The sequence below is a fragment of the Erpetoichthys calabaricus genome, chromosome 8, assembly GCF_900747795.2.
Source record: "Erpetoichthys calabaricus chromosome 8, fErpCal1.3, whole genome shotgun sequence".
Lineage (NCBI taxonomy): Eukaryota > Metazoa > Chordata > Cladistia > Polypteriformes > Polypteridae > Erpetoichthys > Erpetoichthys calabaricus.
Window position 1 is genome coordinate 112,768,182 of NC_041401.2, and position 14,557 is coordinate 112,782,738.

A 14,557-nucleotide genomic window follows, 5' to 3' on the forward strand; every position below is an offset into this window, starting at 1 on the left:
GGATGGATGGTGTGTCTATTTATACAGTACAGCACTCTGCATAGAGAAAAGATAGAAAAGTAAACAAATTGTCTGAAGGGACAAGAAACAAAACTGTACAAATGCCTAAACAAATACACAGCTACATATCCATCTCCAGAGATTTTCATGCTCTTTTGTCCACAGTACACAACATTATCGAGAGGTTTAAGGTCCATGGCACAGTAACCAACCTCCCTGGATGTGGATGAAAGTGACAGAATGATGAAAGATTGAACAGAGTTCAAATGGGCGCTGAAAACTGCAAAGTCAAGCATTGTGTTAGCACTGAATTATTAGCTATGTAGAACAATACATATTCATAGGTTCGTTCTTGCCTACTCAAGTTATTCCAAGATTTAGTTACATTTTTTTAACAGAAGTATGGCATGCTTTACTTATTTTGTGTAAAATTATAATTGAAAGTTCATGTTCCCATTGTTCCCGGAGTCATGTAAGGATAAATATCTTGATTTAGTCTAGAAATGCTGCCTGTATCTTTGTCTAAATTAGTCCATAACATTTTAGTGATAGATAATGAGGGAAGAGGAAAGAATTCAGGCAGGTTGCTTTTAATTAAGTTTCCAGTTTGTACATCGTAATATTGTACATAGCAATTTTACACTTAAAATCTGAATGCCATCCATTCATTGAAAATAGGTTGGGGAAGACAGGAATATATGATTATTGTGCATTGGGTAGTTACTATTCACTTTGACTTTTTATTAAAGGATTTGTAAATATATGTAGGGGATACTGTGAAGAAAAAATGGGAGCCGAGGGAGTTTATTAATTTTAAATATATAAATTATCTAACTACAGTGAGAGGAAGGGATGATCATCTATTAACATCATGTTTGAGGCTTTTTTGAATAAAAATATATTAAAGACAATCAAGTACTATACTTTAATAGAAAACAGGTCAGTTTTCTGATGTTCTCTTTGCTCCTGCCTCTGTTTTCCATTATAGTACCTGAAATCTTTGTTTTCATCACATAACTGACATATTCAAATTGTAGAGCACTGTTCTAGACCTTCCTGGCTGGCTTGGGGAATTTTCAGAAGCAAAGCTGTGTAAACAGTAAAGGTCTGGTAATTGGTTCTGTGATCATGTGCTTTTACGGACTTATAAGACAATGTGTTTCTGTTTTCAATCTTCTGATTTCAGCCGTTTCTTTGATTTTATCTGCTACCATTTTTTATAACATCTCCTAGGTATTTAAACTTGTCTAGAATAATTAGTGAAAGATGATCTGATTTGATCTGTTGATTAAAAGAATTATTTGGGAAAGCAGTCTTTGTTTAGATTCATTTTGTATCCCGAGATCTTACGAATTTCACCCAATATGTTTAATGTGAATGTCAATGATGAGCATAGGTCTAGTATATAGAGTAGTATATCATCAGCATACGAAAGGTACTCTTTGAAAGGTACTCTATGACTTAATTTTTTCTGACTACTTCTAGAAATGGATGAGTTCCTTAACCATTGCAAAAAAAAAGTGATAATGGAAACTCTTGTTTAGACTGGTTTCACATTTTATTGTTACTTATCACACTATCATTTCTTATATGAACCATGGCTTCTGCACTAAAGTGTGATAATTTGATTCATGCATCATTTATTTACATCCCAAAAAAGTGTATACACACTTTGAAAGATTATAAATACAATGTTTATTAGCAACACTGCAACTGGTGCCATTTATTTGAACATGCTGCAGGAATCCATCATGCCACACATTTGAGAAGAGTTTCAGGATGAGGGCCAGAGTACCTCCCCACCACCATCATCATTTGAGAGTCTATCTTGAAAAAAGTCTGCCAAACAGATTCATTGGGCAACGAGGTAGCCCTCCTGTTTGTGTTCATGGCAATGGACTCGTTAAACAATGATATCATAAAACTTAGATGTGCTTTAATAAACCTTTTATTTATTATCATTCAAAATTTGTATACATTTTTGGACACCCTTTCTATTGCAACTTAACCCAAAAGTGTGCAATATCGTAAACAGATACTCTGTATTTCTTTTTATAAATTTCTACCAAAATAAATTAATCTTTTCAAGGACATTGCGACTTAGTCATGCCTATGATTTATTACATCATAGTTTATTTTTAGATATACTGTAAATTGATAATCTGAAATATTTGTGACTCAATGTACCTCTGAATGCTGAAATGCTAGAAAACAGTACTATTTACATGAGCATGAACATTTCATAAAAGAGGAAGAATCATACTACCGGTTACTGTAAATGCAGAAATATCTTAAGAGGAAAGCTGATTAGGCAAGGAATGTACTTAATCACATATGTTACATGTGAAAATCTGCAGCATTTAAATAATAAATAATATTGAACTACAGGGTGTGCCTTTATTGAAAATATCTAAATGAAATCTTTCACTCTTTGTACATTGTATGTTTTATTGGTGTACCTGTGCTTTTTTGCTACATTTGACTGTATAACTTTTAGTATGTTCTCTGCTTTGTCTTAGGCTTTCTTTGTAGATTTAATTATTACCATTTGTTTAAGTAGTTGTTTGTGCTTGTGTATGTGAATATTGCACTTCTGTTTAAGTAGTTTTCTTTTTACAATTTGTGATTTAAATAGGGGTAAACATTGTGAGCTTGTCTTTACTGAAAAATACTGTGTAAAAAAAACTACTTTAAATCGTTAAATTAGTTTTATTAAGTTTTGAATTTTGTATTGTGTTCTTTAAACATCTGATCATCAATTTGTGGTTCTTACATCACTAACATTATTATTAGCTGGAAAATCTTTTGTTTTGCACAGTGCTACCTGGATTATTGGGTTCTCAGGGAACAATGGTTTAATTTTAATAATGCGACTGATGTGTCTTGGTGGGCTGCAACATTGTATAAGGTGCTTGTTACCACTATATGAATATATGCAGAGCAGTGTCAATTTAAAAAAAATGAGTATCAGATATAAAAATGTAACATGTCTCTTGTAGAACAAGCGTTAATCATTTCATACAAATAGCTTAGCTATGCAATATTTAATTCATAGTGAAAACAGTTTGGCAGTGTAAGTGACTACATACATAATAAGCTATATGTATATATACTATTGTGGAGGCGAAGGTCTGTGATACGGTTTGCTGGAAATCCACAAAGTTAGAAAACTAATCACATATCTTAAAATATTTTTTTTATTCCTAAACTTGATTACAGGAAACCAAGGTACTATATCGCAAGTAAAGATGGGAGGAGAGGGGTGGGTGGTTATTGATGAGGTGAGGCTCAAAAGGTGCTGGTAATAAAGTATTATTTATTATTTGCATATTCTTCTTTTCAAGCTTGAATATACTGGGTTCATATCCAAATGTCTGTTAATGGCATTTTTACTGGTTCATTGGATAGCCACATTTTAGCCAGTTCTCTGGCACTTTTAGTATTAGCCTTGAATTTTACTTACATCGAGTCCCATTTAAATGTGTGTTCGGTTGAACTTGTATGTGTGTAAATCAGTGACTGCAGGTCCTTTCTTCTGACTGCACTGCAATGTTCCTGTATACATGTGGCAAGTGTTTTTGATGTTTGTCCTACATATACTGCTGGACGTGCATTACGTGATATGCTGTAAACTGCATTCCATGTCTCTGCTGCTGAATTCTTGCATTTTGCATTAAAAAGGCTTGTACTGTAGGCTTGTGCGCTAATTTGATGCCTGCTCTGGACAGAATACATGCTGTACCGTCTAATACTCTGTGATGAAAAGGAAGTGTGTGCCAGGCTGGATGGGGTTGGGATCGATTGTTTGCTGGGCTCTCTGGCATCTCCTATGTAAGCATTGTCTGATTAATGTCTTTGGGTAACTGTTTGATGTGAACAGTTGGTAAAGGTGGCTCCTTTCATTCTTTTTAGTCTCCATGGTATTACAGTCGAATTCTAAATAGGGTCTGTACGAATGACATTTTGGTTAAAGTGATGGACTAGAAAATTTCAAATACCTGCGACAAAGCCTTGCAGTCTGCTACAAATCACTTGCCACACCAGACTGTGCTGCAGCTTGTCAGTAGTAGTGGGGATTGGGTGTGACTGATTGAATTTCCTGATGCTTATCATTACAGATTCTCTGCAACGTGGACCACTAAGAACTTAAAGCTACTTATTAATATCAATAGGATCTACAAGCTTTCTGAAGTAAACAGTCAGCTCTTTTGCTGACACTGAAGTAGAGGTTGTTATTATCATACCATTTGGGAAAAGTTTGACCTCCTCTCTGTAGGCTGTCTTGTCAAACAAATATCCTGAGTTTAATTAAAAATGTTCAGTCTCCTACAGTTTGTGTGGGTGTGCGTGTGTGTGTATAATAAATATAAACAAATACTGGATGTGAACAACCAACCTCATTTTCATGTTGCAAGTCATATGAAAAGACTTCATGTGTGCTTTCAATGCATTTACATTCTACTATCAATTATATTCTTATTTTTTAAAATAAAAACAAAAAACAAATCTGAGATCATCTCCTTCAGAAGTCTCCACATTTTGTCTTAGCTTTACATTTAATTAATGTCTTTTCATATTTAAAAAATACATATTGAAAACCTAATGATATGGCAAATGAATGAAGACGTTTGTGTAATGCATTGTCTTAATATTCACATCATCTTATCAACTTATTTTGCCCTGAGCTTTGACAAAAAAGTCATCACACAATATAAATAAGAAAATCCTGTCCCTGTTTATACATCAGTGTTTTTAAGTTTTAAGTTGAATTTGAATCATTTCTCTGACAAGAACCTTTTAAATTCAGTTTCCTAAATGGTGAACATACTATCACCAAATGAAGATGGTATCTGCATTCATTACTTATACCTATCTGTTTTGGGAAATTTGTGCTTCCACATATTTTCTTCAGGATAATCTCAGTTTATTGCACACCTGTATTTGTACAACTGTGATGAGGCCGAATTCTAAAATTAAAATGTAAGTGGTTGTTCAGTTAGAGCAGCATGATTGTTTAGCAGCCATACTTAACAAACTAATGATACTCTAGTGGTATCGCTGCTTCACAATAACTTTGTATATTGATCAATTTTCCTCAAACACTATATATTGTTAAAATGTAAGAAATTCACCTGTAAAAATTATGTTTGTAGTATGAATTTACTTGCACTAGGTTCATATCTCAGTAAATTTCCATCCATCCATCCATCCATTGTCTCCCGCTTATCCGAGGTCGGGTCGCGGGGGCAGCAGCTTGAGCAGAGATGCCCAGACTTCCCTCTCCCCGGCCACTTCTTCTAGCTCTTCCGGGAGAATCCCAAGGCGTTCCCAGGCCAGTCGAGAGACATAGTCCCTCCAGCGTGTCCTGGGTCTTCCCCGGGGCCTCCTCCTGGTTGGACGTGCCCGGAACACCTCACCAGGGAGGCGTCCGGGAGGCATCCTGATCAGATGCCCGAGCCACCTCATCTGACTCCTCTCGATGCGGAGGAGCAGCGGCTCTACTCTGAGCCCCTCCCGGATGACTGAGCTTCTCACCCTATCTTTAAGGGAAAGCCCAGACACCCTGCGGAGGAAACTCATTTCAGCCGCTTGTATTCGCGATCTCGTTCTTTCGGTCACTACCCATAGCTCATGACCATAGGTGAGGGTAGGAACATAGATCGACTGGTAAATTGAGAGCTTCGCCTTGCGGCTCAGCTCCTTTTTCACCACGACAGACCGATGCAATGCCCGCATTACTGCGGATGCCGCACCGATCCGCCTGTCGATCTCACGCTCCATTCTTCCCTCACTTGTGAACAAGACCCCCGAGATACTTGAACTCCTCCACTTGGGGCAGGATCTCGCTACCAACCCTGAGAGGGCACTCCACCCTTTTCCGGCTGAGGGCCATGGTCTCGGATTTGGAGGTGCTGATTCTCATCCCAGCCGCTTCACACTCGGCTGCGAACCGATCCAGAGAGAGCTGAAGATCACGGCCTGATGAAGCAAACAGGACAACATCATCTGCAAAAAGCAGTGACCCAATCCTGAGCCCACCAAACTGGACCCTCTCAACACCCTGGCTGCGCCTAGAAATTCTGTCCATAAAAGATACGAACAGAATCGGTGACAAAGGGCAGCCCTGGCGGAGTCCAACTCTCACTGGAAACGGGTTTGACTTACTGCCGGCAATGCGGACCAAGCTCTGGCACCGATCGTACAGGGACTGAACAGCCCTTATCAGGGGGGCCGGTACCCCATACTCTCGGAGTACCCCCCACAGGATTCCCCGAGGGACACGGTCGAATGCCTTTTCTAAGTCCACAAAACACATGTAGACTGGTTGGGCAAACTCCCATGCACCCTCCAGGACCCTGCTAAGGGTATAGAGCTGGTCCACTGTTCCGCGACCAGGACGAAAACCACACTGTTCCTCCTGAATCCGAGGCTCGACTATCCGACGGACCCTCCTCTCCAGGACCCCTGAATAGACTTTTCCAGGGAGGCTGAGGAGTGTGATCCCTCTGTAGTTGGAACACACCCTCCGATCCCCCTTCTTAAAGAGGGGGACCACCACCCCGGTCTGCCAATCCAGAGGCACTGTCCCTGATGTCCATGCGATGTTGCAGAGGCGTGTCAGCCAAGACAGTCCTACAACATCCAGAGCCTTGAGGAACTCCGGGCGTATCTCATCCACCCCCGGGGCCCTACCACCAAGGAGTTTTTTGACCACCTCGGTGACCTCAGTCCCAGAGATGGGGGAGCCCACCTCTGAGTCCCCAGGCTCTGCTTCCTCATTGGAAGGCATGTTAATGGGATTGAGGAGGTCTTCGAAGTATTCCCCCCACCGACCCACAACATCCCGAGTCGAGGTCAGCAGCGCACCATCCCCACCATATACAGTGTTGACACTGCACTGCTTCCCCTTCCTGAGACGCCGGATGGTGGACCAGAATCTCCTCGAAGCCGTCCGAAAGTCATTCTCCATGGCCTCCCCAAACTCCTCCCACGCCCGAGTTTTTGCCTCAGCAACCACCAAAGCCGCATTCCGCTTGGCCTGCCGGTACCTATCAGCTGCCTCCGGGGTCCCACAGGACAAAAGGGTCCTGTAGGACTCCTTCTTCAGCTTGACGGCATCCTTCACCGCCGGTGTCCACCAGCGGGTTCGGGGATTGCCGCCACGACAGGCACCGACCACCTTACGGCCACAGCTCCGGTCAGCTGCCTCAACAATAGAGGCACGGAACATGGCCCATTCGGACTCAATGTCCCCCACCTCCCTCGGGATGTGGTCGAAGTTCTGCCGGAGGTGGGAGTTGAAGCTACTTCTGACAGGGGGCTCTGCCAGACGTTCCCAGCAGACCCTCACAACACGTTTGGGCCTACCACGCCTGACCGGCATCCTCCCCCACCATCGAAGCCAACTCACCACCAGGTGGTGATCAGTTGACAGCTCCGCCCCTCTCTTCACCCGAGTGTCCAAGACATGTGGCCGCAAGTCCGACGACACGACCACAAAGTCGATCATCGAACTGAGGCCTAGGGTGTCCTGGTGCCAAGTGCACATATGAACACCCCTATGCTTGAACATGGTGTTCGTTATGGACAATCCGTGACGAGCACAGAAGTCCAATAACAAAACACCGCTCGGGTTCAGATCAGGGGGGCCATTCCTCCCAATCACGCCCTTCCAGGTCTCACTGTCATTGCCCACGTGAGCATTGAAGTCTCCCAGCAGAACGAGGGAGTCGCCAGAAGGTATGCCCTCTAGCACCCCCTCCAGGGACTCCAAAAAGGGTGGGTACTCCGAACTGCTGTTCGGTGCATACGCACAAACAACAGTTAGGACCCGTCCCCCCACCCGAAGGCGAAGGGAGGCTACCCTCTCGTCCACCGGGGTAAACCCCAATGTACAGGCTCCAAGTTGGGGGGCAATAAGTATACCCACACCTGCTCGGCTCCTCTCACCGGGGGCAACTCCAGAGTGGTAGAGAGTCCAGCCCCTCTCAAGGAGATTGGTTCCAGAGTCCAAGCTGTGCGTCGAGGTGAGTCCAACTATATCTAGCCGGAACCTCTCAACTTCGCGCACTAGCTCAGGCTCCTTCCCCTTCAGAGAGGTGACATTCCACGTCCCAAGAGCCAGTTTCTGTAGCCGAGGATCGGACCGCCAAGGTCCCCGCCTTCGGCCACCACCCAACTCACACTGCACCCGACCTCCTTGGCCCCTCCCATAGGTGGTGAGCCCATGGGAAGAGTAATTTCCTATTTCAATAAATGTGCTACTTTACCATACAACACTTATTTAAATGATGCCAGTGACCGATGATGAGGTTATTAATACTGATGCCTCTGTAGTACACTTGTTTTAGAGTTGGTTTGATAAAATGAGAAATTTGCTGTTAGCATTCAAAACAGTGTAATCCAACCTGTTTCAGGAGATGCTCCAAATAACTTGAAACTTGAAACCCCCACACAGGCTACTAAAGTGAGAAAATCACTTCATGCTAGAAGTAACCGGCAGAGCTATATTGATAGACTATAGTGCCATGCGTGGCAATGATTGAAACCATCACCAATCATGTGCATCTGTGCTGCAGGTTTCAAATAATTATCATTGACCTTAAAATCAGAAAACAGTCAAAATGTTCATGCAAATTAGAGTAGATATACCTAATTTAATTAGTTTAGCTAATATAAATAAATTCTGACACAGTGAGCAGAAGGAAAAGAAACATACATGCAGCTAACAGAAGAGTCATCAGTATTATAGAGCTGATATATGAAAAAGGTTAAATGAAGTAGACCAATATTAGAAACATGGTAGTAGAAAATATAAGCAAAGGAAATGTAGCTGAAACATACAAAACATGCCTTTCATTCATGACTACTTGGGGATTGAACTAGAGATTAAACTGAACCACAAAATAAAATAATCTTAAGTTAAAATGTTTCTCATACTGCCCTTGTGGAAATTTGTGAACTGAAAGCTTTTTCATTTAGTGGAAACCTGTGAAAAAAGGGATTATAATTGAAAAGTCAAAAGATTGACTGTTAACAGATCTGCATTTTAAGATGTGTCTTTGTTGTGAAAGCACACATTTAACTTACTGTGGTGGCTCTTGTTAACTTCATCTTCTGACTCTGATCTCAGGTTAGACAGGCAATGCAAAATGTTAGTTATTGATTTAAAGAGGGCATGAGCACTGTTTTAGTAGATGCCATCTTTCCTAGGAACACTTTGTGATTAATCAATTGTTGGTAATTTTATGTAGTATCTTTTGTAGAGCATTAACAAGGCCTTTCAAGTACACATAGATACAGTTGAAAATAACAATATGAAAAGTTAAATACAGTTGAAAATAACAATATGAAAAGTTAAATACATGATTATAAAACATGGAAACAGACACTAGAAGAACCTATAAAATAAAAATCAAATGGTTCATATCAGTAAAACAGCAAAATGAACACAAGTGAAGTAAATCTATAAATACTATAGAGGAAAAGGTGGGTTTTCAGGTCTTGATTTGAATTAAAATAATGGCAAAACTTCTTGAACTGATCTAGTAATTGTGTATGTCATGACTAGCATTTCATTTCTTTGGAGTAGCAGGTAAGTTAGTATTTGGTGACCTCATAATTTGTTAATGACAAACAATGTTGACAAGTTGCATAAATATGTATACAACATTCATTGCTAACAGTGTTTGTATTTTGGACTGTCTATGTGTATATGCCCATATTTATTTAGTGTTTTGTAAAATCATATTGAGTTATTAACTGCAAGTGCTTAGTATAATTTTGTTGTGTTGTGCTTTTAGTTTTTTCACGATTTGGTTTTATGCAATAAAGTCTGTCAAATCTGGTAGTGCATGTCAAAATTTTTGGTTATGTGGTGTCATGTATAAACTTTTATAGTAGGGATGACTTGAGCTTATTATAAATGCCAATGATAATTTTAAGGTACTAGTGCCTCATTTGTTCAAACCATTTTCACAAAACCATTGCTTTATAGACAGATAATGGTGTAGCGACTTTAGCCTAGTTGTGTCAAGGCTTTGGTTTTCCAACATGCGCATTGATTTATCCTTATTTTCATGCATCCGTTGCCCACCAAATCATAAAGTTATCAGTCACTAGCATAATAGCTGTAAACTTTTTCAAATGGCCAGAGTGGGTGCAAAAAAGCTATTATAATGCTGTTGTTGCTGGCACATAATGCCAGACAACAGAATAGGTAGATAAGGGTCAAAAATAAGAAAATTGGTCTTATTTCGTACAGTACATTTTTTATCATTTTTGTTGTTTTTGACCCTTCTTCTACTTGTTTTGCCTAATAATAAAATTTTCTTGCTAACCCTAGCAACAAAAGAATTAGAAAAATATACAGACACACATGCAGACACGTCCTTTTATTAAGGTGGATGGTTGCATTTGCTGGGGACCTACCTACGTCTAGATTGGATGCACAATTAAAGTATACAGCCATTATAAGTTTACACAGTTTGTTTTTTGATATTTAATGAAAAAGTATTAAAATTGAGCTTTATCACCAATTTCACATATTCATTACTGGGTTTATTATCATTATAAGCAGATCTAAGAATAAGACAACTGTGGCTGACGAAGTGCATGACCACTTTCAGAAGGTATTAGTAAAGCTTTATTTTGCAGATCATGTCTCTCTTCCCCCATTGACAAGAAATCAGAAATTTTCCAAATTATGGGCTCTGAACTCTGAACCTTGGCGGTGTTAGAAGTCTGCAGTATTGTAGCATGTTCTTTCCTTTTGCTGTCAAGTGAGTCTGAAGACTCCATCTCCTCCCAACATTGAAGCTCAATGCTAATAATTGTTTTCATTCACAAACTGAAAGAGAATCTGTTAATCAGGGAATCATTCACGCAAAGAAATGCTACATCTGCCTTTCAAACCAGGAACTCAATACTCTCTTTGTTTTATCAGTTTGCGTCATGAATATAATTTTTAAGAGGTTTTAACAAAAAGAAATGGGCCTGTGAAAGCAGTTTTCTATTCGGCTGTAAAATATTCATTCAGGATGGGGCTTTTAACTCTGCAAGAGGATATTTGTGAGAGTCTTTTGTTATAAGCTGGTTCATTCTGGGTCAGGAGCAATTGCTGTGTTTCGCGTGAACTTGTGGCATTTGGCCTGCTCTGGGGTATGGCCATGTTGCATTTCAAATCTGACGCATCAGCTTTGGTGAAATGTGAATAGTAACCTCTCTGTCCAACATCCGGTTCAACTGGTTCCTTTTCATTGGACTTGGGTGTATGGATTTCTTTGCTCACAAAAAATGAAATTGTCCTGACCAGCAGGGAGGACGCACCAGTTCACTGTCAAATATAAATTGCCCCATTTTTGAAATGATGCACTATGCTAGCTTTTTTATTACATAAATTGTTTAGAATTCATGTTTATGCTATTGAATTATTAATAATTTCACATCACCCTTTCATGATCTCACTTTGTTTTACTTTGTTTTAATACCCCAGATATATATTATTAGCATGTGTTCCAGGACCATACTATTTATATTGATGGATAAATTTCTCACCATTATGTCTGCAGCGCTAGTGTTTATAGTCATTGGGTCATAAAGTTTGTGTATGTGAGCTTCCAGGAGGCTCCTTTCTCCAGTGTCACAAGTCATTTAAGTATAACACTGCATATCTCAACTGAGTTTTATAGACCTATTCTACACCTAGGGAGTTGGGACATTGAGATTGAAAGGCATGTGGCTAGGTGCTGTTATGGTTGTGTGTTTATGTCATTTTTGCTGGCAAGAAGTGGAGTTGAATTTTCATATTTCAAAAGCTTTTTAAAGGGAAGCACAATGTGACACATCTTATGGCCAGGTATTGACTGGCATGTTTGGTGTAAGCATTTAGTTTCTACCCAAGTAGAATTTGGTGATTTGCATAAGGTTTGAAGTGAATGGTTATAGAGTTAAAGTAGAAGAAGTGGTCTTAAGTTGAAAATAGTGAGAGATGAAAGTTTATTACCCATGGGACTTAATTCTCAAAGTTGTTTTTTATATGTAGAAACACACAAAGGTACTGAGAGGAAATATGATTCACACTGCTGGTCTTGCACATTTCTTAGCAGAATTATCTTCTTTCTATTGAGATAATAGGTACAAGGTGTCCACTAACCTAATCCGAATCATTAGGAAATGATGAAGAAGATTATTGCAGCTGTACTGTTGGAAATGTGAATTGCAGCACACAGCTGGCAGTGTTGACAGTAATGTGCTGCATAGCTAAATGTATGTGGGAAACATATGGTATCAGCACAAAGTAGTGGGAAAGTTCAGTAAGGCATCTGTGGGTTGTATGACTATGAAAGAGACAATTGCAAAATCCATGTAAGTATAGTGAAAGATATAGGTGTTTTTAGTTGATATCTCAATGCTTTTGAAGTTTTCATAGTAGATGATGGTTTTAGAATTTTTATTATGTATATTTTGGAGTTTGTACATTTATTCCTAGTTTGAACACTGAACCAAAAATTGGTTACTGAATATATCTGGCTCAGATCTGATTTATGGAAAGATGTCTTTTGTATTAGTGAAAATTCCCAAAGGGCATGGAAAAGTCTCATGTGATGACTAAAATTGTATTGTATGTTGGTATATACAGTAGTGTGTGAGTCAGTGGGTAACATTTCTGTCATTGAGTCCCAGCTTTGACTGTATTGTAGGGCATTCTTTGTTGTGTGTGTAATTTTTGTTTTTGGTTCAGGTATTTCAGGTTCATTTGTCAAGTATATACTGTAAGTTCTTTCATTTTGAGAATAATGGTTGATATGATATCCTTCATAACTTGTGTCAGTTTGTCTTGAAAAACATGCCAGGATGCCTAGTGCTTCAGACTTCCTGCTCTTTAGGAATCATTAGCTTCAACAGGGTACTGTTGTGATTTTCCCTTACTTTATTTTTTGTACCAGGTGTTGTAGTTTTTCCACAAAAAGTAAAGAAATGACATTAAACTGTGTACCACCTGTAATTCTTTGTGTACTTCTATTTCCAATTGTTCAGTAATGTGCTAGTGAATTCATGGAGGTATTATGAAGTCTAGTGATTCCTGTAGATCTTTTTTGGTTAATGAATGATCAAAGCAATAAATAGAATATCTTGATTATTTATAACAGGTATTTAAGCATACATTAGAATGTTAAACAAATGTGATCAATAGGGTCTGAAGGTTTTTTCCAATATGCATTACATTTATTTATGGTTATGATTATATGGGGTTGAAGGTGTAAATGTTTGTGTTTGATTTAGGCCAAGGCCATTGTAGCATCTGGTCTATTGGGGTTTGCTTTCTGTTAATGTGTTCGTTATACTACTTTTTAGTTTGTTGCATTTCCTCAGGCCTCAGTTCTAATTTCATTTTTTGATAAATGACGCTCTTTAACATTCCATAGTTTCTTCCAGGTTAGGATCGCACTCAGATTTGCCTCCATCCATTGGTCTGTCAACAACTGCAGTCTTGTGTTTTGTTGTGAAGCTTCAGCCTATAATTTTAATTGGAACAGGTTATACTGTAAATGGCTAATTAATTGCATTCATAGGCCAAAAGGCAAACACATCTTTGTCATGAAAGCTGTAAATAAAAATGTTTTGAATTCTGCCACATAGTGCTAAAACATCTGATGTGAACTGTTTAGAAAACAACAGACGCAAAAAACTCCTTATAATTGTTCATTTAGCGCTTTGATTGTATGATTGCAGATTCAGTTTACTCATTAAAAATAATATTTTCAGTACTGCTGAAAGACAATCAGTTCTCCCCACTGCAGTATATCATTTAAATATTGTTTCTTCTTTTTTTCTCAATAGTTGATGTGAGCACGGCCCTGCCCCTGCAAGCTCCCCCACCTGCACTTCCCATGGACCTACGGGTGGATCACCAATTTCCTTTGTCCACCTCAGAAACAAACTTGCGGGAGCAGCAGTTACAGCAGGAGCTCCTGGCTCTGAAACAGAAGCAACAGATCCAGAGGCAGCTACTAATTGCTGAGTTTCAGAGGCAACATGAGCAGTTATCCCGCCAGCATGAGGCCCAGCTACAGGAGCATGTCAAGGTAAGACACAAGCAAAATAAAAAGTAATCTTGTGACCCATTTAAATGGTAGATAATCATAAAAATAAGAGAATTATAGAATATGCTAAGAAGGCAGTATGAGATTTGGGGTGTAGAAAGCATCTCGAAGTGGTGATCAGAGGCAAATGAGACTCTGGTTGCTAGACTCATAAGAGAGAGTTATAAAGAGGCTGTGGGTGAGAAACAGAATTATGGTGCATGAAAGGAATATTTGAGCACATCATGTAAATGTGAAAGAATAGAAGGGTTATTACTCACTTATAAATGAACCATCTGTTTAATTGAGGGCTCTTCTCCAAAAGAATGTACCCTATTTAATTTTATTACAAAATGTATAGGTGTCAAGATTTACCAGATGCTTCCTTTGTTACGGATGGGATTCTCCATAGGTAAAGATGAGAAAGAGGTATAGACTACTGGTTGTGCTAAATACTAGAGAGCGGAATGTAA

General features: G+C 39.3%; 1 protein-coding gene across 1 annotated transcript in view; it reads left to right on the top strand.

Moving 5' to 3' along the window:
* Window positions 1-14,557, top strand: part of hdac4 (histone deacetylase 4) — a 552,364-nt gene that overhangs the window by 301,403 nt on the left and 236,404 nt on the right. The window contains 1 exon segment of the mRNA XM_028807299.2: window positions 13,843-14,087. Within this exon segment, the coding sequence (XP_028663132.1) occupies window positions 13,843-14,087 (245 nt within the window).